At 32.8% G+C, this 21,958-nt stretch overlaps 2 protein-coding genes across 7 annotated transcripts; one reads left to right on the top strand and one right to left on the bottom strand.

The window, feature by feature from the left end:
• Positions 1-2,771: 2,771 nt before the first annotated feature.
• LOC109340469 (WAT1-related protein At5g40240-like) lies at positions 2,772-6,769 on the top strand. 3 transcript variants are annotated; one of them, XM_019578172.1, is made up of 7 exons: positions 2,774-3,004; positions 3,457-3,522; positions 4,166-4,279; positions 5,499-5,739; positions 5,846-6,004; positions 6,332-6,483; positions 6,579-6,769. In XM_019578172.1, exons 1-7 carry the CDS (start codon positions 2,805-2,807, stop codon positions 6,724-6,726), a joined length of 1,080 nt encoding a protein of 359 aa, XP_019433717.1. In that variant the 5' UTR covers positions 2,774-2,804; the 3' UTR covers positions 6,727-6,769. The 3 variants fall into 3 exon arrangements, with proteins under 3 accessions (XP_019433719.1, XP_019433717.1, XP_019433718.1); XM_019578174.1 differs by lacking the exon at positions 5,846-6,004 and having other exon boundaries at positions 2,772-3,004; XM_019578173.1 differs by lacking the exon at positions 3,457-3,522.
• A 2,440-nt stretch (positions 6,770-9,209) lies between these two features.
• LOC109340471 lies at positions 9,210-20,560 on the bottom strand. Of its 4 annotated transcripts, none has more exons than XM_019578178.1 (15): positions 20,444-20,560; positions 17,845-18,381; positions 17,505-17,775; positions 16,807-17,105; positions 15,534-15,710; positions 14,559-15,302; positions 14,372-14,466; positions 14,219-14,278; positions 14,046-14,134; positions 12,355-12,942; positions 12,053-12,127; positions 11,759-11,829; positions 11,602-11,659; positions 10,702-10,963; positions 9,210-10,313 (listed from the first exon to the last, which is right to left on the bottom strand). In XM_019578178.1, the coding sequence occupies exons 2-15, from the start codon at positions 18,255-18,257 to the stop codon at positions 9,598-9,600; spliced, it is 3,918 nt and encodes a 1,305-aa protein (XP_019433723.1). In that variant the 5' UTR covers positions 18,258-18,381; positions 20,444-20,560; the 3' UTR covers positions 9,210-9,597. The 4 variants fall into 4 exon arrangements, with proteins under 4 accessions (XP_019433723.1, XP_019433724.1, XP_019433721.1 ...); XM_019578179.1 differs by having other exon boundaries at positions 9,210-10,272; positions 10,700-10,963; positions 17,499-17,775; positions 20,444-20,559; XM_019578176.1 differs by having other exon boundaries at positions 17,499-17,775; positions 20,444-20,559.
• Positions 20,561-21,958: the final 1,398 nt, after the last annotated feature.

Raw genomic sequence — 21,958 nt, 5'->3', positions numbered from 1 at the left:
ACATATATAACATACTCAAACATATGCACAAACATGATTTCATCAATTGTGAGAAGTTCATCTCTCTTTATCCAGAAGAAGGGTTCAGGGCAAGCCTCAAAAGCTCTTTATTTGTGTATGGAACATTATGGGTCTCAAAACAAATACTTATATATCCTGACTTAGTTTATAGCATATCAAAGGCCACTGTTTTATTTACTATTTATACCTATATTAAAGGCGACAATATTTTAGTAACTCGATTTTATTTACTATATACCTATATCGAAGGACATGGTTTTAGGCAGATGTGTTAAAATGGGCTATCCAGACGGTTTTGGGTTAAACTGGGTCGGACTAAAAAGTTCGGATACAATTTATACATATGAAATTATAGCACAAACTCATCCTAAACGGGTTGCGGTAGGCTAGCTCGCATAAACTGAAATATATTTATTTAAATTTTAACATATTTAATCTATTTAAAATATATATCATTTGATATTAATGTATAACTTTCTAACACACTTGTTATGTGCAATGTAATCAAACTTATAAATCTAATATCTTCTGTTTGAGTTAAGACATGATTTGAATTCCACGTATATGATTTTTAATGTAACTCATTTATTAAATTTCTCATTTCTATTGGACTCTCATTCCTAACACAATATAATTTGTAACTTCACTTTAATATATAAACTTTTGGACACTATAAAAATATTATCTTTTGTATGCTCTTTATCAAGACTTTCATTGTAAACTATTATATTAAATTTGGTTGTGTAGAGTTCTTTATGATAAACAATTATGTTGTCTTTTATTTTTATTGTAAATGATACTTTTTTATTATGTTATTGTTGTAAAAGTTAAATCTAATTAAATACACAATTAACAAAGGAAAATCGAAATCTATATGGTTTAGTATCTTCTCATTTGATTGATACATTATTTCGTTACTCCGCTTAAAAGGATATTTCCACAAAATAGGAAATTTATTATAATGCTTAACTTTATAACATTATTGTAATTAATAAATATTTATGTTTAGACATTACTCTATTTTTTATTCAAAGTGCATAACACAATACTTATTATCTATTTTGTATTATAAGTTACTTTGTAAATTTTCACCTAATGTTTATTACCAAGCCAAAAGTCCAAAAAGATTAAAAAAACTAGGAAAAATGAATAGCCCGAACCCGCTCGGATAAGCACAGTCCGAGCCTGGTTTTAATATAGTACAGTCGGCCCGTTTTGACACCTCTGATTTTAGGCATTGCTTATAATGACCATGGTTATAAAATTGTAGTCTTTGCTAAAAAAATAAATTGTTTATATTTCAGTTATAAACGCTACGATTTTTATTTATTATTATCTTATGTCAAAAAACCATTGTCTAACCAAAATGCAACCTCTTAGCTAAGACAATGCCTATAGACTACCACCAGTAGAAAACTATTCTTTATGAAAAAGGTAACAATTTTTACAGATTAGACCACTGTTTTGAGATATAGCCATATGTAAAAACACATTATATTTCTTTATATTTTGATGAAGATCTGTCACTGCTTATAGCATCAAAGAAGACCATTTTTTTATCCACAAAACTAACTACCTAATAAAGTAACAATTTATATAGTATGTAATCACCATCCAAATTAATATTAATAAAATGATAGAAACTAATTGGTTTCAACATTACAAAATCAAGATGATGAGACGCATTAACACTTTCTCAAAATGAGAATATAAAAATTACCTTCATTTAATTAATTATTTACCTCTATAAATATTTCGACTTTATGTAATAGTATAAATAATAATGTGGTGATTCTCTTTCATCTTAATGGCATATTACAAATTGTTAGGTGTAGTACATAAAGTAGGATATTATATTATATGTCAAATCATGAATAAGGGGATAAGGTGATCCACGATTGGCAATGGATGATAACTTATTGGATTCAAACTGGTAAATACTTGTTGATTATTTTATGATTTGTTAATATTAGTTTACTTATTTAGTTTAGAATTAATATCTATATATTGATAGTGTAAAAATTTGTATAAAGTCAATGCATTATCACATTTCATTTGGATTATTTTTTTAGAAAAGTCAATAATGATTGAAAATGAATATGAATGGTGTGAACAGTGTAAAAACTCTTATACTGTCAGTATATATCTTTCTCTCTTTAGTTTATTATATAAATATTATATCAATATTCTTTCATAAAATAAAATATCATTTCATTATTCAGTTTTAAATTGGTATTAAAACTACCTTTAATATATATTCAATCATGCAAAACACAAAGATTTATTTGTTTTCATAGTTTAACAACAAAAGTTCCAATAATTGACAAAACCCAACTTGCTCTTTTTTTAATTTTCTATTATCAAGTTGCAAATATAATAGCACAAGTTCTGATGATTTGTTTGTTAAAAGATCTCCAGAAAGATTAAAATGTTAATCGTTCGATTCCTCGAAAACACTTATTGAAAATACTCTTCGTTATACAAAAAAAAAACATTTTATTAATAAAACCTACTAGTATAGAATCAAAGTAAGTCAAATGTGATAAGTACGTTTGATATCTTTAATTCAATAAAATATCCAGTGCACGAGTCTCCCACTTAGTGAGACTTGTGGAGGGTAAATGTACGTAATTTTATTTTCGAAAATGAAGAGATTATTTTCAGAATTTGAACTCATGACTATCTTTAATTCAATAAAATATCCATGAATGGCCATACTATGACACATGCTATATAAGAATTATTAACATACAGACATATACAATTGAGAGAGAGAGATAAACATGAGTAGGAGCCTGAGATATTGTTACAATGAAGTAGCTCCATTTTCTGCATTGGTAATAGTGCAGTTTACTGAAGTTGGTGTCAACATTTTATTCAAGGAAGCTACCAATAAAGGGTTGAGTTACTATGTATTCATCTTCTATTCATTCGCTATCTCAACTCTCATTCTACTTATCCCTTTACCCTTCATATACCTCAGGTGATGTGTATTCTAAATTGTTGTTGTAGTTGTGGTCATGTTGTGTTTATCGCAATTACAGAAAATTACAATTAAGTGTGAGCAGTTGCAGCATAGTTGTTGTGAAGATCGAAGATCAAAAATATTTAACTCTTAGAAGATTATATAAAAATCGAAAAAAGAAAGGTTGATAAGAAAAACAATATTGATTGTCGAATCGGTTCGTCGGTTTATAAAAAAATGATCAACAATTTCTTATGAATGAAACCATAGGCTTTTCATTTATTCATAAGAGTAAACGTCAAATTAAAACTGCCAAATTTGTAATATTACTGTCGCACTTATAGTTGTGGAGTGCAATTTAAAATACGGTTAATCTCATGTATATGATATTTGTCCAAAATCAATTTGTTTCTGCTAACAAATAAACTATTCCTAACAAAAAATTGTGTATGAAATGTTTGTATATGTAGGTCAATTGGGCTTCCTTCATTCAATTTTTCTCTTCTTTGCAAAGTTTTCTCTCTGGGGTTTCTTGTGTAAGTGGTTTGTATGCATTTATAATTTTCATCCTTAATATTATTATCAAAATTATACTATTCTCTATCAGATTTACAAAAGTTATTGAGGTTATTCTCTAGCACCATATACATGTTATTTACTTTTGAGTTCCTGAACTTGAATAACTTTTGTCAATCCTGGATCATAATTGTGTAATTTTGATATTATCAGGGACTAAAGTGTGGGACAAATATAAAGTTGAGGATGAAAGTTGTACTTCACTCTAGTTTTTGCTATTGGATGGATTGAATGTTGAATTTACTAAATCAGAAGGGTTTACCGAGTGAATACCTACTTTGGTCCTTAACAAATTTCAATGTACCAATTTGGTCTCCAAAAAAGTAAAAGTCTAAACTAGTAATCAATGATCGTGAATGTGAGTCAAAATAATTCATGTTAGTAGTCATAAAATAACTAAAAATAACCAATTTGATATTTTTGAAACCATTTTAAGGTTTTCAATTTTTCATGGACCAAATTGGTATCCACAAAAATTTTGAAGAACGAAAATGAATATTTACTCAGAGTTTGATATGAACTCTATTAATAATAAGAGAGTGATGAAACAAAAGTGTTGTCAGCATTAATAATTGATGATAATGAAACTTTATTGAATGACAGATTTTCAGCTCAGCTTTGTGGATATAAAGGGATTGAGTACAGCTCACCATCTCTTGCTTCAGCTGTCAGCAATTTGCTTCCAGCTTTTATCTTCATACTTGCTGTCTTTTTCAGGTACTACTCATTCCTCCATTCACCAACAAGCTATTGATCTAGTGGTTTAAGGTCCCGTTAGATTTCTAGGATGACCAAAATGTCAATGGTTCGGTTCTTGAGAGCAACACTTGTTTGCTGGGAGGGGCAGTCACGCACCTGAAAGGAATTAGTTCCTTACCCAAAAGCTGAGTAAATATTATTGGTAGTACAAAAAAACTTTTAATATAACTAAACCTTGAAACAAGATTGATTGACAAATTTTGGAATGAAATGAAACTAACTGGAATATGAAACATACAAGATCCACTATGATTGAATTTATTAATATTAGAGTTGTTATTTTGTTTTTATGCAGTTATTTATAAAGAAACATATTTGAGTTAGTAGTATTTGTGTAGCAGATTAATGCAAAGATGGAATACTCCAAGTTTTTACAGAAGTAAATTAAGATCAGGTGGAATGGAGCATATAAGAAAGGAACATACTTTAACCGTCCATATATAGTTATATGACCCATATTTATTGTTCTCACGATTTTTATAAGAGAATTATTCTAATATAGAGATGCTCAATTATGATGGATTATGTCCCCCGCATCTGTGTGCATAGAAGGTTGTGCATTAGTTGAGATATCTATGGAATAAGTTATTAAAGATGTCATGGGAAACAATATGAGTGAATGCTGCACTTATCAAAGGTTAGTTTCCACATTACATCCTTGAAAGGACAAGGCTTTTCAAGCACTTAGGAACAATAACAGGAATATGAAACATACTGAATTATTAGTATTAGTATAGTTATGTCTTTTTACATTCTTTCTTTATTAAAAAAAAGAAGCTTTTTTCTCTTTGTGATGAAAAGTTGTTTTGGGATGAAACTGGGATGTTTGAGTAAAGAAAGTGATTAAAGTGAAATTTTTTAAGATAAGCTCCTGTTTCAGCACTAGAATCACAATCAAAAGCTGATTATTCTGGTATCTGATGTTTTTAGACAAGTAACCATAAAACATCAAATATTGTATCCAAACATAAAACTAGTTTCATCATAGCTGATTGTGAAATATATCATTATACATATAATGGACTATTGAACTAATTTTCTTAAGGCTAATGCAAACACAGCCTTAGATAAACATGATAATCTTTTCAGCTTCATTTTGGTACCAACTTTTCCCTTCAGGTTCCTTCTGTTGGAATCTTTATGTTCTTTTAACATGATTATTGGTCCCTATATGAAGGATGGAAAAGGTAAATTTAAGAAGTTCAAGCACTCAGTCAAAAATCATGGGTTCAGTAACATCTATAGCTGGTGCACTTGTAGTTATTTTCTATAAAGGACCTACAATCTTAAATGCTGCATCTCCATCACAACCTCCTTCACTTGATTCTCTACTTGTCTCTTCACAAAGGAATTGGATTCTCGGTGGCTCTCTACTCGCGGTAGCATATATTCTAATGTCAATCTGGTACATTTTGCTGGTAAGTGCACTACAAAAACTATGCAAATATGTACATTGAGCATGTTTAAGATTTAATCAGATTGAGAAACTCCTAGAAACTGAAGTTTTTTTGTAACATTGAACAGACTCATGTTATCAAATTGTATCCATCAGAGTTTATTGTGACCTTCTTATGCAACTTTTGCGCGACTATTATAGCGGTCCCGGTATGTTTTCTAGCTGAAGCAAACTTGGGTGCTTGGAAACTAAAACCTGATATAGCACTGGTGGCTGTCATATACTCAGTAAGCAACTGTGTAATTTCTGCAACAAATATGTCAATGAAGTACTGTGATACAAAAATTATCATCTCATACTACTTTTTACATAATATTATCACACTTGGTTAACAATGAATAAGTCCATAGTTAATCACATGTTTAGAACGGTTAATGGTTTAACAGGTTAACCATTAACAATGAATGTACTTACTGAATGAACAACCTGTTAACCGATCCAATACACGTAAACACGATAAACCACAAACTTATAGATCATTAATCAGGTAAAACTAAGTAGTTTGAGAATATAGAGTTAATTTCAGTAACATGTTAAAAGTGTAATTTTTGCAGGCATTCTTTAGCACAATTATCAGCACTATTATTCAGACATGGAGCCTCCATATGAAAGGTCCTGTATATGTATCAATCTTTAAGCCCTTATCAATTGCCATAGCTGCTGCTATGAGTGTCATATTCCTTGGTGAATCTTTGTATCTAGGAAGGTACGGATTAAAAGTTTCACTTTCTCATGTATTATTGCTAAATTTCCTTGGTTGGACTTTTCCATAGCTACTTGTTTTCTTTCAAACTTTTACAGTGTTGTTGGAGCAGTAATACTCTGTATTGGGTTTTATGCTGTTATATGGGGAAAATCAAAAGAAGAATTGATTGAGGATGATGAGAACTTAACCTTGAGTAACTTGAGATTCCAATCAAATAGTATGGACCCTTTGTTGCAAAGATGAAAGAGGGAAGACATGTAAGTTAAATGATATTATATAAGTATATGGAGTTGTGTAATTCTGGCTATGTGATGATTGGTTAGTTATATAAACTCTGAAAGGAAAGGGAGAATTTGGATTTAGTGGACATAACTTTATAAACTTTGTTAAAATAGTTCGGAATTCGGACATGATTTTTATATTTCAAAATTTAGAAAAAGGATAGCTCAGTGCATGAAGCTCTCATCTAAGAAGTCCGAGGAGTTAGAAGTATGCAGCTTTATCTTTGCAAGTGAAGAGGTTCTAGCAAGTGTTTGAGTCATCAATTAAAAAATTATGAAGTGTTACAACAAGAATTAAATCACATGATAAGAAAATAAATTGCATGTATAAACAGGACAGTCAATGAAGAGGCAACAAGAATAGCATGACATTGATAGTTATCTATAGTTTTCATTGTGGTTTTTTGTTCCTTGTGTTCACATACATGTGATCACAAATTAGTTTCACCATTACTACCAAGATTTTGGTTCTCACATAAAATCCATTGTGGTTTTTTTCTTGCTTTTGATGCAAGCCTTCAAGAAAATTTTCTTAGCAAAAGATACAAGAAAAATATTCAAGTATATTCTGCTTCAACTATAGTTGAACCATTATATTTTGTTAGATTCCATCTTACCAGCTCAGCTACCCTGACCCTATCTTGTAAGCATATGTTCTTGTCTAAATTATTGGATTTTTTAGTACTATCAAGGGTATCCATTTACCTTTTTTGGTAAGGAACTAATCTCTTTCAGGGTTCGTAGCTGCTCATCCCAATAAGTGTCGCTTCCAGGAATCGAACCCTCAACCTTAGGGATCTAATGAGTCTTACACCACTAGACTAACGCCTTGTTGCTAAATTATTGGATTAAAGCAGAAACAATTTTGTTTCCTTTTTCCTTTCAGATCTCCTATCAACGTTGTAGCAAATCCAAAGTGAAGTGTCTTCGTAAATCTAGATAGTAAGTGTATATAGAGATAGATTATAGATTATAATAAAGAACATTATCTATTTCGGCTTAATGAATAAATCAGAACTAAAATAAGAATTTTAAGATGAATGGATTAATGCTGTGTGCATGAAAAAGGTTTTGTTATAGAGATAACACATTAGTGATCATATGATTTTATTTTGGTTGGCTTAAGCACAGTAATTTTTGCTTTGAAATAAAATGACATTTCATATTCTTTCTTCAATTATGACGACAATATTAATTCCAGGTGGTGCTGATGAAAGGAAATGAGAAACTTTCCCCTTCTATTGTATCCCCTCCAAAACTCCCAAACATACCTTAAATGGCTTTTTCAACCTTATCTCTTCACTTTTTCAACTCCATCCCATGTACATTTTATAGTTATAAATTGTTTTGCTTATAATAAAAACTCCACCTGAAACATAATAAATTCAACTTAATAAATCCAACATTCAACATAATAAATTCTTAATAATACTCTCCAAAAACAACCAATTTGTTTGGAAATGTTGCTTTCCCACTCTATTAATACAAATTAGTTATATCATGAAGCACATGATTCTTCATCCATGGATAATATCCAAGATATTTGAGTGTTTATGTCAAAGGAGTTTCACTAACATTATTGCATTGCCTCTTCATCAGTAATCAGACGAGAGAACTTAAAACAAAAGATTAGTAAAGAAGGTTCCAAAGGATTCAGAACTTACTTTCCCAGGTAAAAGGAACAACTCAATTACCTTACGGTCTGTTTGCGAGTTGGATTTTGGAGTGAGAGGAAGGGAAGTAGAAGTCTCATGAGTTATGAAATATACTTGTGAGATGACTCCAAAGTCTCACATTTCCCTTCTCTTCCCTTCCAAAACTCAACTCACAAACGAATTGTTAGGGGAGAATACCTTTGCGTATTAATTTCTCAGGTGAATCATGTCAAGAACATTTCATAACAGTTTACAGGAAGTCCCTTTGAAATGGCATATTAACTTCTAAGAAAGGTGGATGGTGTGAACAACACTTCAGTTTTTCAACTAGATGCCTGATGAAGTCTTCATATCTTGTAAATTCACCCAACCAAGGAGATCCTGAAGTACGAATCAACTAGACAGAAATGGTAAGATCAGGAAAAATGTTAATTTCAAGATAACTAAATAGAAACAAAATAAGAGCAGGACTCACAGACAATGATGACATTTCAGAAAAGTGTCGCTCCTAGGAATCGAACATTTGACCTTTTCGCTTATCTGGGAATCTATCAGAGCCGTACGCCACTAGACCAACGCCTTGTTAGTGACAATGACCACATTTAATTCATAGTTATCAGTTTTTTCCTTGAAAGCCTCCTAAAAAATCTGCAGGAACGCCTGTGTGAAGCATAGTAAACAACTTGAGCTGCATCATGTTCAAGAAATACACCTGCAACATGCAAAATACCAGAAGAAAACCAGGATCGGGGAGGAGGGAGATGAACAAAGAGTAACAAGCCCGGTATCATTTCATCAAATGGAAGCTGATTTTATTAGAAATATAAATGTATGTACAAGAGGACTTGTTCTCTGATTTGTAAGAGCTACAACCAGGATACAATGTTTGCTAACATATAATCACTAGGAATACTAACTTGTACCTAGAACACAAAAAAAAAAGATCTTTACAGATGAAGTCATGAACTTCAGCAAGAGCAAAATCCGAAACAGATGGAGAGGTCTCTCAAAAACAACTTGGAGAGAGTAGCCTTACAAAGAATCTATATAACCTAACTGAGAAAAGGATTAGCCACAAAACCAACCTGTGTTAACTAGTTAATACTTTAAAGAACTTTGTTTCCTTTGTCACTAGTATATAATGAACAATACTATACAGAGAAAGCAGTTTCAGACCATCATATATTCATATTCAAGTCTGAAAGGTCATCCATGGGAATTTGAAGGCCCATACAGTCATTATCTTGTAATCCATCGTCATCAAAATTCAACCATGAACCAAGATCCTGACCTTGGGCATCAAGATCATCAGGTACACCAAGTACATCCATTCCAGGTAGCTGCAGGCCGGACAAATCAATAGTCTCATGGTCATCATCCAATTTACCCGAACCAAACTTATCTTTTTCCTTGGCATTGTTATTAGTAGACATTTCATTAGACTCTGAAACAGAGGACAATAATGGTTTTGATTGCTCTGATAGCTTGCCAAGGAGGCCATTTACAGAAATAGAATTCTGAGTTGCTTTCTGCTTAAGTTTTGATTTGGATTTCCTTTCTCCCTTAGCACTAGATGATGCTGACCTACCGGTTTTGGTAGTACCATTCCTGGATAACACTTCTCTGCTCTGCCCTTTTCCATCTCTGTCCCTGTCACTCCTCTTTCCTTTTGTACAGCTTGATAAAGAACCTCCAATGCCTGATGGGGCAATAGTACCACCAACATCATCAAGCGACAATTCCCTCTTCTTCACCCTGTGTGACCATAGACTTTCCTTCCCATTATTTTTTTCAGATGAATTATTTATAGCAGGATGAATATCTGATGAATTGAGATCATGATTGTCCATATTCTGACTAAATTGTAAAGGACTCTGCTGTGAACCCATGAAAGCTGCAGAAAGGGAAAAAACAAAAATAGAATATCAAAATTTGGCCTGAACACAAAAGAGCAAAAGGACAAACAAGAAGACTTGACAGAACAGATCAGAAAATAAGGGATTCCAATCTCTCTCCGCCAATAAAATACTGACAACTAAGAAAAAATTACACCTCTCTTAGTTGGCAGCTATCTCTCTCAGCCGGCAGTGCTACAGTAGTATATGTGGTCCACAGTATTTTATTGGGTAAGGAGGGAGAGAGGACAGACAAATTAATCCACAAAGAAAATGGGATATACAGTTAGGGCCATATGAAAATGTTGGCTAAAATGGTCATAGATGAGATAGAAAAAACACAAAACAGATCAGAGAACTCATTCACGAAGGTAATGAAGAAGACACCTGTTCGTGCTTCCACAGAAAGAGACGCAGCATATGGTTTTGCAGATTCAGCCTCCAGGCCATCTAATTGCCGAACAATGCTCAGCTGGGAAGAAGCAGCAAGGAACATACCCTTGAATAAAGGCTCATTGAAGCAGCTCATGCCAGTATCTTCAAATTGATGGCATCGTTCCAACGTTCGCCTAACGAATCCCAATGCAGCTTGCTTGGCCACTTTGCTGCTTGAATTTTTTCCACCAGAGGAACTACGACCACAACAAGCCTGCCAATCAACCATTGTCAGTTCACTCTGCCATATGACCTAATTATAGAAGTGCATCTTCTAATATTCTAGCATCTATTAGGCAATGGAGCATTCAACTCTTCCAAAAGAAATATAATTTGTTTGAGACACGATAACAAGACAAAGCATTGATTTTGTTTATTTAAAACGCTAGAATAATTATAGACCAAATATGTCACAAGTCTGAATTAAAAAGCAACAGTAAGACTTGCTTGAGAGTTACTAGTTCATATAGTTAGTGTTATGTTTTCAAACTGGAAACAGTCTCAACTCTTCATAGAAGTTTTGTAGGGCATTACGATCACCTAAATTTATATGTGCATGATACATTCCAGCCTCTGAATTGAAGGCTACACACTACTCTACACAACACAGTCCTGTATACTTTGACGTGTCTCTTTTTTCTACTTCCCACCCTGTAGGCAATCAAACAGACCATGTCCTCATTCTGGATCCATACTACCTATTAGTCTAATATAAAGATTCCCAGCCTTTTCAATAACTATTGTAATACAAGTGCTGGTATCGAGGTTGAATAGTTTATCATCTAAAATTTTATTCCAGAATTCTAAACCAAATTATGTACAAAAAGTAAAAGTGAATTCTAATAAGGTCACCATGTATCTCTGATAAGCCATCACAACAAGTTTGTCTAGTGCACGATGTTCAAAATCCCTGTTCAAAAAAATTGCATACTTCCATTCAGAACAATGACCTACAAAAGGTTAAACTAAGAAAGTAATATAATCAAGGCACAAATGGAAGTGTAATTACCTTTCTTGCAGCTCTTTTGTTACTGAGGCAGATCTCAACAATCTATCTAGTAAGACTTTCTTCTTGGAAATCTATGATATACATGAAAATAAATCATAAGGTATGTAAAATCAATATTAACCTCACTAGGTTTTGAATGATATTGATGAATCATATGTGTATGGTTCTAAACCCGGTCTATATATTTACACCAACTTTGAAAGCAGCATTTAAATATCAATTATGTGAAAATTTAACAAAAAAATATCAAAGAGAACATCTAGATGGTTAGAAGAGCACAGTATAAGTTGGTACCTGTCCTAGGTAATGCTCCTCTATGCTATTAATATCCTCACAAATTCCTTCATCATCTGCTTGCTGCGTTTCAGGCTTGAAAAACAAAAGTAAAATTAATATGAAATGAACAAAATGCATATTTAACAAGGACCGAATTTTTTAAGTCAATTCATTAGGTTTACTGATAAGTAGATTACTGACAGAACTACAGATCAAACTAAAACAAAATAGGTTAATAGAAGTTGATAATGATTCATAATTCCCCAATAGTGGGATTGCATATAAAAATGGCACAAAAGTCCTTAGAAAGGTAAGCTCACCACCAGTTCAGGGGAAATTCCAATGCTTTGAAGCTCCAAGAGAAGCCTATCATTCAGATCCAAGGCATCATAATGTGAATCTGAACAGGTCAAGCTAGGCATTAATGCTTTGTCATGAAGAAAACCGTTCACAGAGCTAACAAATCTTGAATTCAACCCAGTTGGTGGAATATCAACTATATCACTTTCAGTCTCAATGTGTTCAGGCTTCCCAGTCGTCCTATAACCATTGTAAGCAGAATGACAAGTAAACGGATAATTAGCTTGTGAGTGGTGATCCAAACCGCTCAGTTCTAAATCCCCATTTGTCTCAAATTCTGTGTCATATGTGTCAAACTTGAGATCTTCACTTTGACTGCAACACTCATCTGAAATTAAAGCAGATATCAGCCTTTGACAGAGGGGGATTGCATTATGATCACTTTTAGCTACTTGTAACTGTTCTGTAACAATTCCAGCGCCCCTTTGACCACCAGGTCCAACACCTCTTTCGCAAGCAATCAACCCAAACCCACTAACCACGGCTTGACAATAATCTATATTTGAAGGAACTGGAGCTGACATTAATCCGCTTGATTCAAGAATTCTCTGAAAGATGATTGAATTTAACTTATTAACATAGTTTGTCTAAGAAACTCAAGAGACTAGATCAGTACACACAATTGTAACTCCAAAATAACATAATAATACAATAAGAAACATTTGTAGTAAAAAAATTGTAACTCCAAAATAACAACCAAAGGTCACATTAGTGCTATAATATTAAGGAAATTTGTTGTACCAAATTACAAACATCCAAATACTTGTATACTACATTTCCTATTATAGATGGCGAAACTAAAACACCACCTTCCGAGATAGAGTTCAACTACAGTAACGCAGTAGGCTTCTCCAGAGTCAGCCTTAGAATACCTAAACAAGGAGTAGCACTGCTTTGTGCTTATAATAAACAACATCGGAGTGAAAAATGACCTTTGACGCATACAGAACTGATCTCAGTGTACCTTCAAGTCAATGTCATATCTAACCACAACCATTAATGTTGGACCGCTTTTTTTAGGAAAGAATAGTTTTAAGATGAAGAGAAAGAATTACAAAGAGTAGGGACTGAGGAGGATAAGGACCTTGTACACAAAAGAACCAAACTAACAGAATGAACTACAATTCAGAATATCCCCTATCATTTAATTACAAATAAGTGGAAATTCCATGGGAAAAACAGAATCTTCAACGCTATAAATTTTTGGATTGGGAAATTATGAGTTGAAAAGCATTTCTTCAACATGATAACAATTCTATCACCAAAATGTCTAAACTCTAAACTAAAAGTTAAAAATTAGCGTTTCTTCCAATTAAAAATCAGCTATTCTCGATACTAGTAGTCAAACACACTAGACAAATCATTGAATCCAATAAAACTAACAAAATATCTAAGATTTAATTAACCTACCAAAAGCCAAAACAACATACTGTTATCATCTTCCTATTTAAAAATTCCTTATGCATGACATATTTGAGGTCATAACTGGGCATTACATGAAATTGTAATATTATGGACACCATCACAAACATTTGAAGCCTTGCTGAACTGTACTCTTTCCTTAAAGATGAGAAAGTACCATGACTCAAATATGTCTGACAAGATACATTAGAAAATATTATCACTCATAATCTGTGATAAAAGTTGGTACCTTTTGCTTCCAATAAGTAATATCCTCCTCATTTATCAAACTGAAAAAAGGCTCCATCTGTTTCCAGAATGGGCTGGAAAAGGCATGAGCTGCAGTAATAAAAAAATTCAATCAGATGGAAATATATGGGCAACTCCTATAGACAGTATTTAGTAAGATACTAAGATACATACCAGAGTTGATAACACCCTTTACAGCAGCCAGTAGCTCCTCATGTCCATCTTCTGACCCAACTAAACCAATGAAACCAAAAAGGAATGATGCTATACTTTATTACATACGAAAAGTTTAGTTCATGAGCCTTCTCAATAAGCTTTAAAAAGTACCAAGAAAATCAGCTGCTGCACTGATAGCTGTATGCCTTTGACGTGCATATGCTTTACGATCAGATAGTTTCCTACTCGTTGGACGACCTGCCTTGCTGCATGGATTTCATAGAAAACACAAGATTTTAATCCACCAGTAGAAGCAAATTGTCAGACAATTTAAACAGAGCATTTAAATAGGAGCCACCTTTCACTCTTCTCAAATCCTATTCTTGAACTTCGAAGTTGTTTTGAAGTCCCTATGTTTCCAAGCTTCTCAACTGGTATCTGCGACCTTGTGGAAGGAAAACTGCGTCCTGTTCTCCCTTGCCTCCGAACACCATCTCCATGTTTTTCCCCAGAGACAAGCTTCTTTTTTCTTGTTGGAAGGACCAAGTTAGACACCTTTTGAACATTTTGTCCAGCATTCTGGTCTATCTCTTCTTTTTTCCTTCCCTGCTCTTTAGGTTTTATCTCAGCCACCCCAGACTCTTCACTTTCAGATAAGGCAGCTGAAGATAATGAATCGCCTTTTAATTTAATTTTCTGAGGAGAAGTGCCACCAGTAGGTCTGGCAAAGCCCGACCCAAGATCATTAGCAGCCACATCAGATACAGAGTCTGAAGCAGGGGAATCATCATTACTTGAAACAATGGGCACAAAATTTGTTCTTCTGGCAGTGCGAGAGCACTTTTGCGGCCTCTGCCAAGGGACAACGGGTGGAGAAGATTGTTGTGCTGATGCCACACGTTTACGATTGTTAGTGCCAACACCAGCAGGTGGCTTAGTGGTACAATGAGACATCTCCCAGTCATTAGAAACAGCTGCTCTATGGATAACTGGTGACAACTTGGAGGCAACTCCTGAACCTGATCGTGGAGCACGAACAGAAGTTTTCCTTTTTGCATTTAAATTAGGGCTAGCTGAATTAAAATCGTCACGAACAGTTGCCCTGGGTATGGAACAAAGGTGGAGAGTGAGACTAAATCAATTATAGAACATATAACAGAGATGAAGAGTTTTGAACACTAATCACAATTCACAAGTCTCCATAATAAATGGAAACACAACCAAAACAGGAAAAAAGGATAAAGCAACATATAACAAACAAAAGGCAAGTAAAAAGCTTTTTTCTTTGAACATCTCATCAAAACATAAGAAATAGGCACCATGGTGTGCTTACTTGTTAACGGCTCGGATGTTCACCTTTTCCTTGTCCGAATTAACAGGATGGTCCCGCCTATCATTGGTGGCGGAATTATTATCTTGGTCGATTCTAGGAGCAGAGACACGTATGCTCGACCCAGATTGTGGAGAGATACCATCTGATTTTCCAACTCCAGAGGATCCAACCACCGGCCTAAACAGAGGTACATGAAAATATTACATTAGTAGCTTATACTATAAAAAGTGAATGAGCAGGAACTAAATATAAATAAATCTTGTTAAATACATGATATCTCCCACCAAAGAGTTCGAATCCATGATCCTTAAAATAAAAGTGAACTTAGAAAAATCCTTAACGACAATATTTTCTTTCTTACTTCAACAACTGGTAGATTTCAAGCCACCATTGATTATATATGCAGAGAAACACAGACAGCTGTCTCAATTATCTTATTTTATTTTTCATTATTGTGGTATAAGTTTATAACCATAAACGGAGAGAACACAACAAATTACCATTGGTAGAGCAAGGGGGTTGTATCTATCCTAACACATTAAATGGTGATTCTTATTATGCCAAGTACCTCAGCTATTAGGCATCTTATTATCTGCATTAGATTAATATAGCACCATTAATAAATTGCTAATACTTAATATACCAATATTGGAGAAACATGTAATTTAAATTTAAATTCACTGTAAAGACATTTTTGCCATTGTTATATTGACTCTAAACCACAAACTTTTTACAAAAACCTTCACGTAAACTGCTTCACTAATTATGCCTTCGCTATTCAGTGTACATAAAGACACTAGACCAATAGCACATGAGAAACAAAGGTTTGGTCTACAGTTACATTGAATTAGTATATTCACAATATGGAAATATGCCTGCCTTGCAATGTAATTTAGCCATGAACACTTCAATCCTAAGCACAAGCACAGATGTTTTACCCTCAAGACCAGAGATCCAAAGTAAATAATAGTGTCTGTCTGTACAAGAGATACTGCCGTAATGCGGCATAAATATTGTTGCTATATAAAAAATTAAATGGAAAAGGTTTTATTATAAAAAAGGAAAAAATTAAAAGTGGATATTCCCCATATATGTGTATCATTATTTCTCTAAATCTCCGAAGTTTCTGTTTTTTTCCTTTTTAGACATAAAGGCCACCAGTTCATTTAATTATCAATTTACTAACTAACACTTTATCATATGGAAGCAAGAGGACAGATATAAGCCAGTTACATGTCCACAACAATATAAAAGCATATAAATACATTCATACCTGAAAGAATGAGAATCATTACTGAACTTTGACCGAGCATCAGTAGCAAGTCTTTGTTGCATTCCTTGTTTAGTTTCATGGGAAGTGTTAACAGGTTTCATCATTGCTGTACTTGGAGATCCATCTGGTTTGATGCCAGAACGCTTCTTCTTCATTTTCGACTTTTCCCAACCATCACCTCCAATAGGTAAAGTTCGTTCCTCACCCTGGAAAACACCATTGCTGGGAATCCGTAGCATTTCCTTATCTCTATCTACAGTCCCAGATGGCCTGACAACAGAATTAGTCCGCACGTCCATCTAAAATTTATGAAAACCAGGTCAGTTTTGCTCAATAGCTTTTAGAGAAAGGATTTAATATGTATAGACGGATAGTGTAAGTGTTTTTTACACTGTCAGCAAATCATCCACCATTGATTTGTTAACCACTATTGACTCTCAAACAAAAGTAATACAAATCAACGGTGGATGATGGGCTGACAGTGTACAAAACTTTACACTGTCAGTGCATAGATTTTAAACTCTATACTCGTATAACTTATCAGACCAGAAAAATAGTGAGAAAAAAAATAGTTTTGGAAACTTCATAGATGCAATGAGACAGGCATAAAAGAACCTATAGTTCCTGAAAAGCACATCTACAAGCTCAAGGGTGGAACACAATGTATATAACAAGTATATGAAGACACATACCCTAACATCAACCAAAGAAGTTCTAGTGCGCTTGTTAGGAACAACATTTTTGATTCTTTCTTCTGACTTTTGATGCTCATGTTCAAAACCACCTGTAAGAGCATGACATTGAACTCCAACCTTACCTATGCTTTGCCCCAGGACTGAACGGTCACTTGACGTGAAAGTAGAATGGTCGTTAGAAAAGCCTTCTGCTCGAGATCTCTTCTTCGAAGATATACTTGGGAAAACTTTGTTGAATCCAGATAAAGCTTCACTGAACATTTTAGCACGTTCCCTGTTGAGTTATGTAATGTTATTAAACAGATCTAACTTCAACACAAGTAGAAAACATACAAAGAACTACCTTCCCCTCCTAACATTTGCATGTAAACCATCCTTTATTCCTTTGATATCCTCTGGTACTGGAGACAGCAACTGCTTGCTTTTTGCAGAAGTAGATGGAGATTCATCAGGAGGAATTCCAAGAGCAGCACTGATATGCTGTTTAAAATCTGTTTGATGGTTAGACTTAAGCTCTGGAGCTACCAACTTTTGGTCGAAACGCACATAATTGAAGAAACTCATCACATCCTCTTGTGTTGCTGAAGAACTGCTTCTCGACATGTTTGTAAGAGAAGACAGAATTGGATTTTCAATGCTTTCGCGAAAGCTACCTGATCTATCTAATGAAGCAGTTATGTGGGATCCACGCTGCCCAGTGTACAATGGTCTATCTGGGCTTCTGGAAGATAGATCAAACTTACTAGATGCTGCCATTATACTAATTCTGACACGTCCTTTGAGTCAAAAATGTAGAACACATAGTGTTACGTGACAAAGATGTGGCACTATAGAACATAAAGGGCAAATATAAATTGCAAAGGTGTTCTGGACAATGAACCTGAAAGGATCAACATAATAACAGAAAAATCAAAGTCTATTTCCTGAAATATAGAGACTTAGGTGAACATGAAATATATGACTTCAGACTGAAAATTAGGACTCATGCTCAAAATCACCTAAAATTCATACAACAAACACACAAGTTTTTCAAATTTATCAAAAGCCAATGGATGTGTAATGTGACAAAGGGAGTTTATCTGAGCAACAAAATTTTATTACACTCTCCAAGTCCCAAACCTTCTAATCTAAAGTAAAGAAAGTATAATATCTTTGACATGTATACTACTTATTTCCACACATGATGAACACAAGTGCACAGAAATCTCTAATTTAATCTAAATGCAGAGAAATAGAGAACATTATAAGCACCCACATTCTTATAAAAAGCTACTTAAAATAGACACAAATTTGCAGAAGTTCATTATAAAGTATAACAGTATATCCTTAACAGTTAACACCATTCTCCTTCATTGTCTCATTATACAATTGGATAAAAAAATACATGATATATATATATATATATATATATATATATATCCCCGCTCTGCTCTATATAATACATGGTCATTATTCTAACATCGCTAATCAATCAGCAGCTCTCCTGGAGTGACTGACCAAAAAAAGACTTCATAGCACATGACCACCCTTTAAACAATTTAAACTATCTCAGTTACAACATGATGAATAAAGATTAAAGTTAAAAGTTTCCTTTTTAGGAGAAAATTGATTACATGTAATATACTGGTAGTGTTAACGACATTTATCTACCACCAGACACCCTCTTGCCATTAATGTAGCTATCTTTTAAAATGGCAGATTATTGAATGAACAAAACTTGATGTTATGACCTCCTAACCATTCATGTGAAAGTATGCAGGATTTAACCATGTGGGAGAATTTTGCAAATTCTACGTAAGTCATCTCTCAAGTAAATCACATTGATTGTAACGGTGTAATCATCGATCAATTTCATTCACAGACAACCAAACCTGTCACAGACAATTCAGATGCTAAATATTTCATGGTCGTGAAGTCTAAATTATTATGAAAAATGCTATTAAGATATTTCTGAAGAGCATACTATATGGAATCCAATACTACAACATCTTACCATTTCGACTTCAAAACCTATCTTGGCACCACTCACAATATTTCATTCTAATGTTCCTAACACAAACAGATAGCCTTTACAAACAACTACTGTGATTTTCAATTACGATAATCAATAAATTCTAACAGTCACTTTGAATTGAACTTGACCTACATCAGATGAACACCATTGTTTACAAATTTTCCTTCCGACACTCACACTGGCCAACTCTTTCTCCTAAGTTCACTTCTTCAGTTCAATACATGATCTGCCAACATATCCAGATTCTAGAGTAGCTGTGTAGTAAAAATAATAATAAAAAGGGGACAAAGGGTATGAGGTTCCCATCTAGTGAAGTCTGGGAATGGTAAATTTATGCAGTCTTACCCCACAAGCTAAGAAAATGTTTCCATGATTTGAATTTAATAACCTATTTGATCATTGAGCAACAACCTTATCATTGCGCCGACTGCTATCATTGCGCCGACTGCTGAGGCTCACCTTAAGTAAATGATAATGATAATAATAATAATATCATATGCCCGCTGAACTTCTACATGCTTTTTTTATTGACATTTCAAAATATTCGGATAAAAATCCAAAATATAAGAAAAAATTAAAAAATAAATAATTATGTATCTTTCAAAAACATAACTTCTATTACAATGTTCTAGGTACTCCATGCATGCAGAGTGATACTCATTCTTTTCTACTGTGTCAATCTCAGTTTGTTTCAAAGTTCAATTAAAAACAAAAACACAGAGAAAAAAGTCAGAACATGAAGACCTCGAGGTTGAAACAATACAAAAAACGAAAAATTCAAATCACGAACTATTTTATTAACAAGGAAAAAGCATTATGAATCTCAAATTCATAAACCCTAAAAACTGAACCAAAATGAAGAAAATAACAGCAAACTGAAGGAAAAAAATTGAATTGAGCAAGAAAAAAAATTAATATAATTACATACCTTGAAAATTGCAATGATGTGATTAATTTGAGAAATTTTGAGGAATTGAGAGAAGAATCGAATGAATTTTTTGTTCTTCTGAAGCTTCAAATCGATGTTCATAAATCGAACGAAGCCAGAGCAACGGTGTTTTTGATCGGCAATGAATCGGGATGAGTTGATATTACGGTTATACCCATGCTTTTATATATATTTGATAAATTAGGATATGAGATTTTGTAAGGACATTTTTGTCATGTAAATGTTAAATACCTAATATTAATTTTTTTATGATATTAAGAGTATCTTCGGTAAAAAAAACTAATTCCTTTCAGGTATGTGTCTGCTCATATCAAGAATATCTTTTACTATATTAATTAAGGAATTAATCTTTTTCCGATTTTTTTATTAAATAAAATATATGAAATTATATGATATTTTACTAATAATATACTATTTATCATTTATGTACTCTGTATTTACTATTTTACCATTTTTATAATATAATAACTGTGTTATTAATTAATAATAATTTATAATTTACAGTATATCGATATATATCATTTTATGTACATGTATGGTACTAAATTTGTGTATACGAGTTTATAGAAAAATCAATTAAACCATTATATATTATGAATTTACTTTTCTACCTTTTTTTGGCACTTATTATTTTACCATATGATCAAGATATAATAAGAAAGAAAAATATATATATTTATATTGTATGAGTTTTACATATTATTATTGTATCATCTATCATTCATATTTTATTATTAGATTATCAGTGACTTTTCAAGAAATTTTTTTAATGCAAATGAGTGGTAAACAATATATCTATTTTCCATCTATCTTTAAAGGTAGATATTTATCTTGTGCAAGGTTTCTTTTGTGAATTATTTTAAATTAGAAAATTCATCACCCACAAAAGTCAATATGTATGCTCCATTTCAAAATTATAAAAGACTAGTTTTTTTCTTCAAAATATGCATTAAATAATAAATTTTGTTTTGTATAAATATTAACAACTTTTAATTGGAAATACATTAATGCATTTTCCAAACTCATTATTAATATATGGGTACTTTATAATTTATTTCCATTTTCACAAGGATGACTTATAATTTATTTCAATTTTCACTAGGAAATATAATCAAATTCTTCAAATATCATATATATGCACTAATGTAATTTTTCAGAGTTTCAATTAATTATAGTTTTGACTTTGACACACACAAAATTGAGTATGGTATGCTGTTTTCCTTCTCTAGAGATTTTAATGCAAACATATTAAAGATTGTTTTATTCTCTCTCTTTTGAATACATTTGACTTCAAATGTTGTGGATAATATTTTTTCTCTCAATAAAAGCTTTGCAAAATAAATTATATAAGTTAATAAATTTCAACTAATTACAAAATATATAAATATGGAGATTTCTCATGTACTGGATTCTTTTGGTGTGAATAATTTTAAATTAGAACATTTATCACCTATAAAAAAATAGTTTTCTTGCTCCATTTCAAAATCCTAAAGG

This window comes from Lupinus angustifolius, unplaced genomic scaffold, assembly GCF_001865875.1.
Source record: "Lupinus angustifolius cultivar Tanjil unplaced genomic scaffold, LupAngTanjil_v1.0 Scaffold_181_6, whole genome shotgun sequence".
NCBI lineage: Eukaryota > Viridiplantae > Streptophyta > Magnoliopsida > Fabales > Fabaceae > Lupinus > Lupinus angustifolius.
This window is presented reverse-complemented; position numbering and strand designations above follow the sequence as displayed.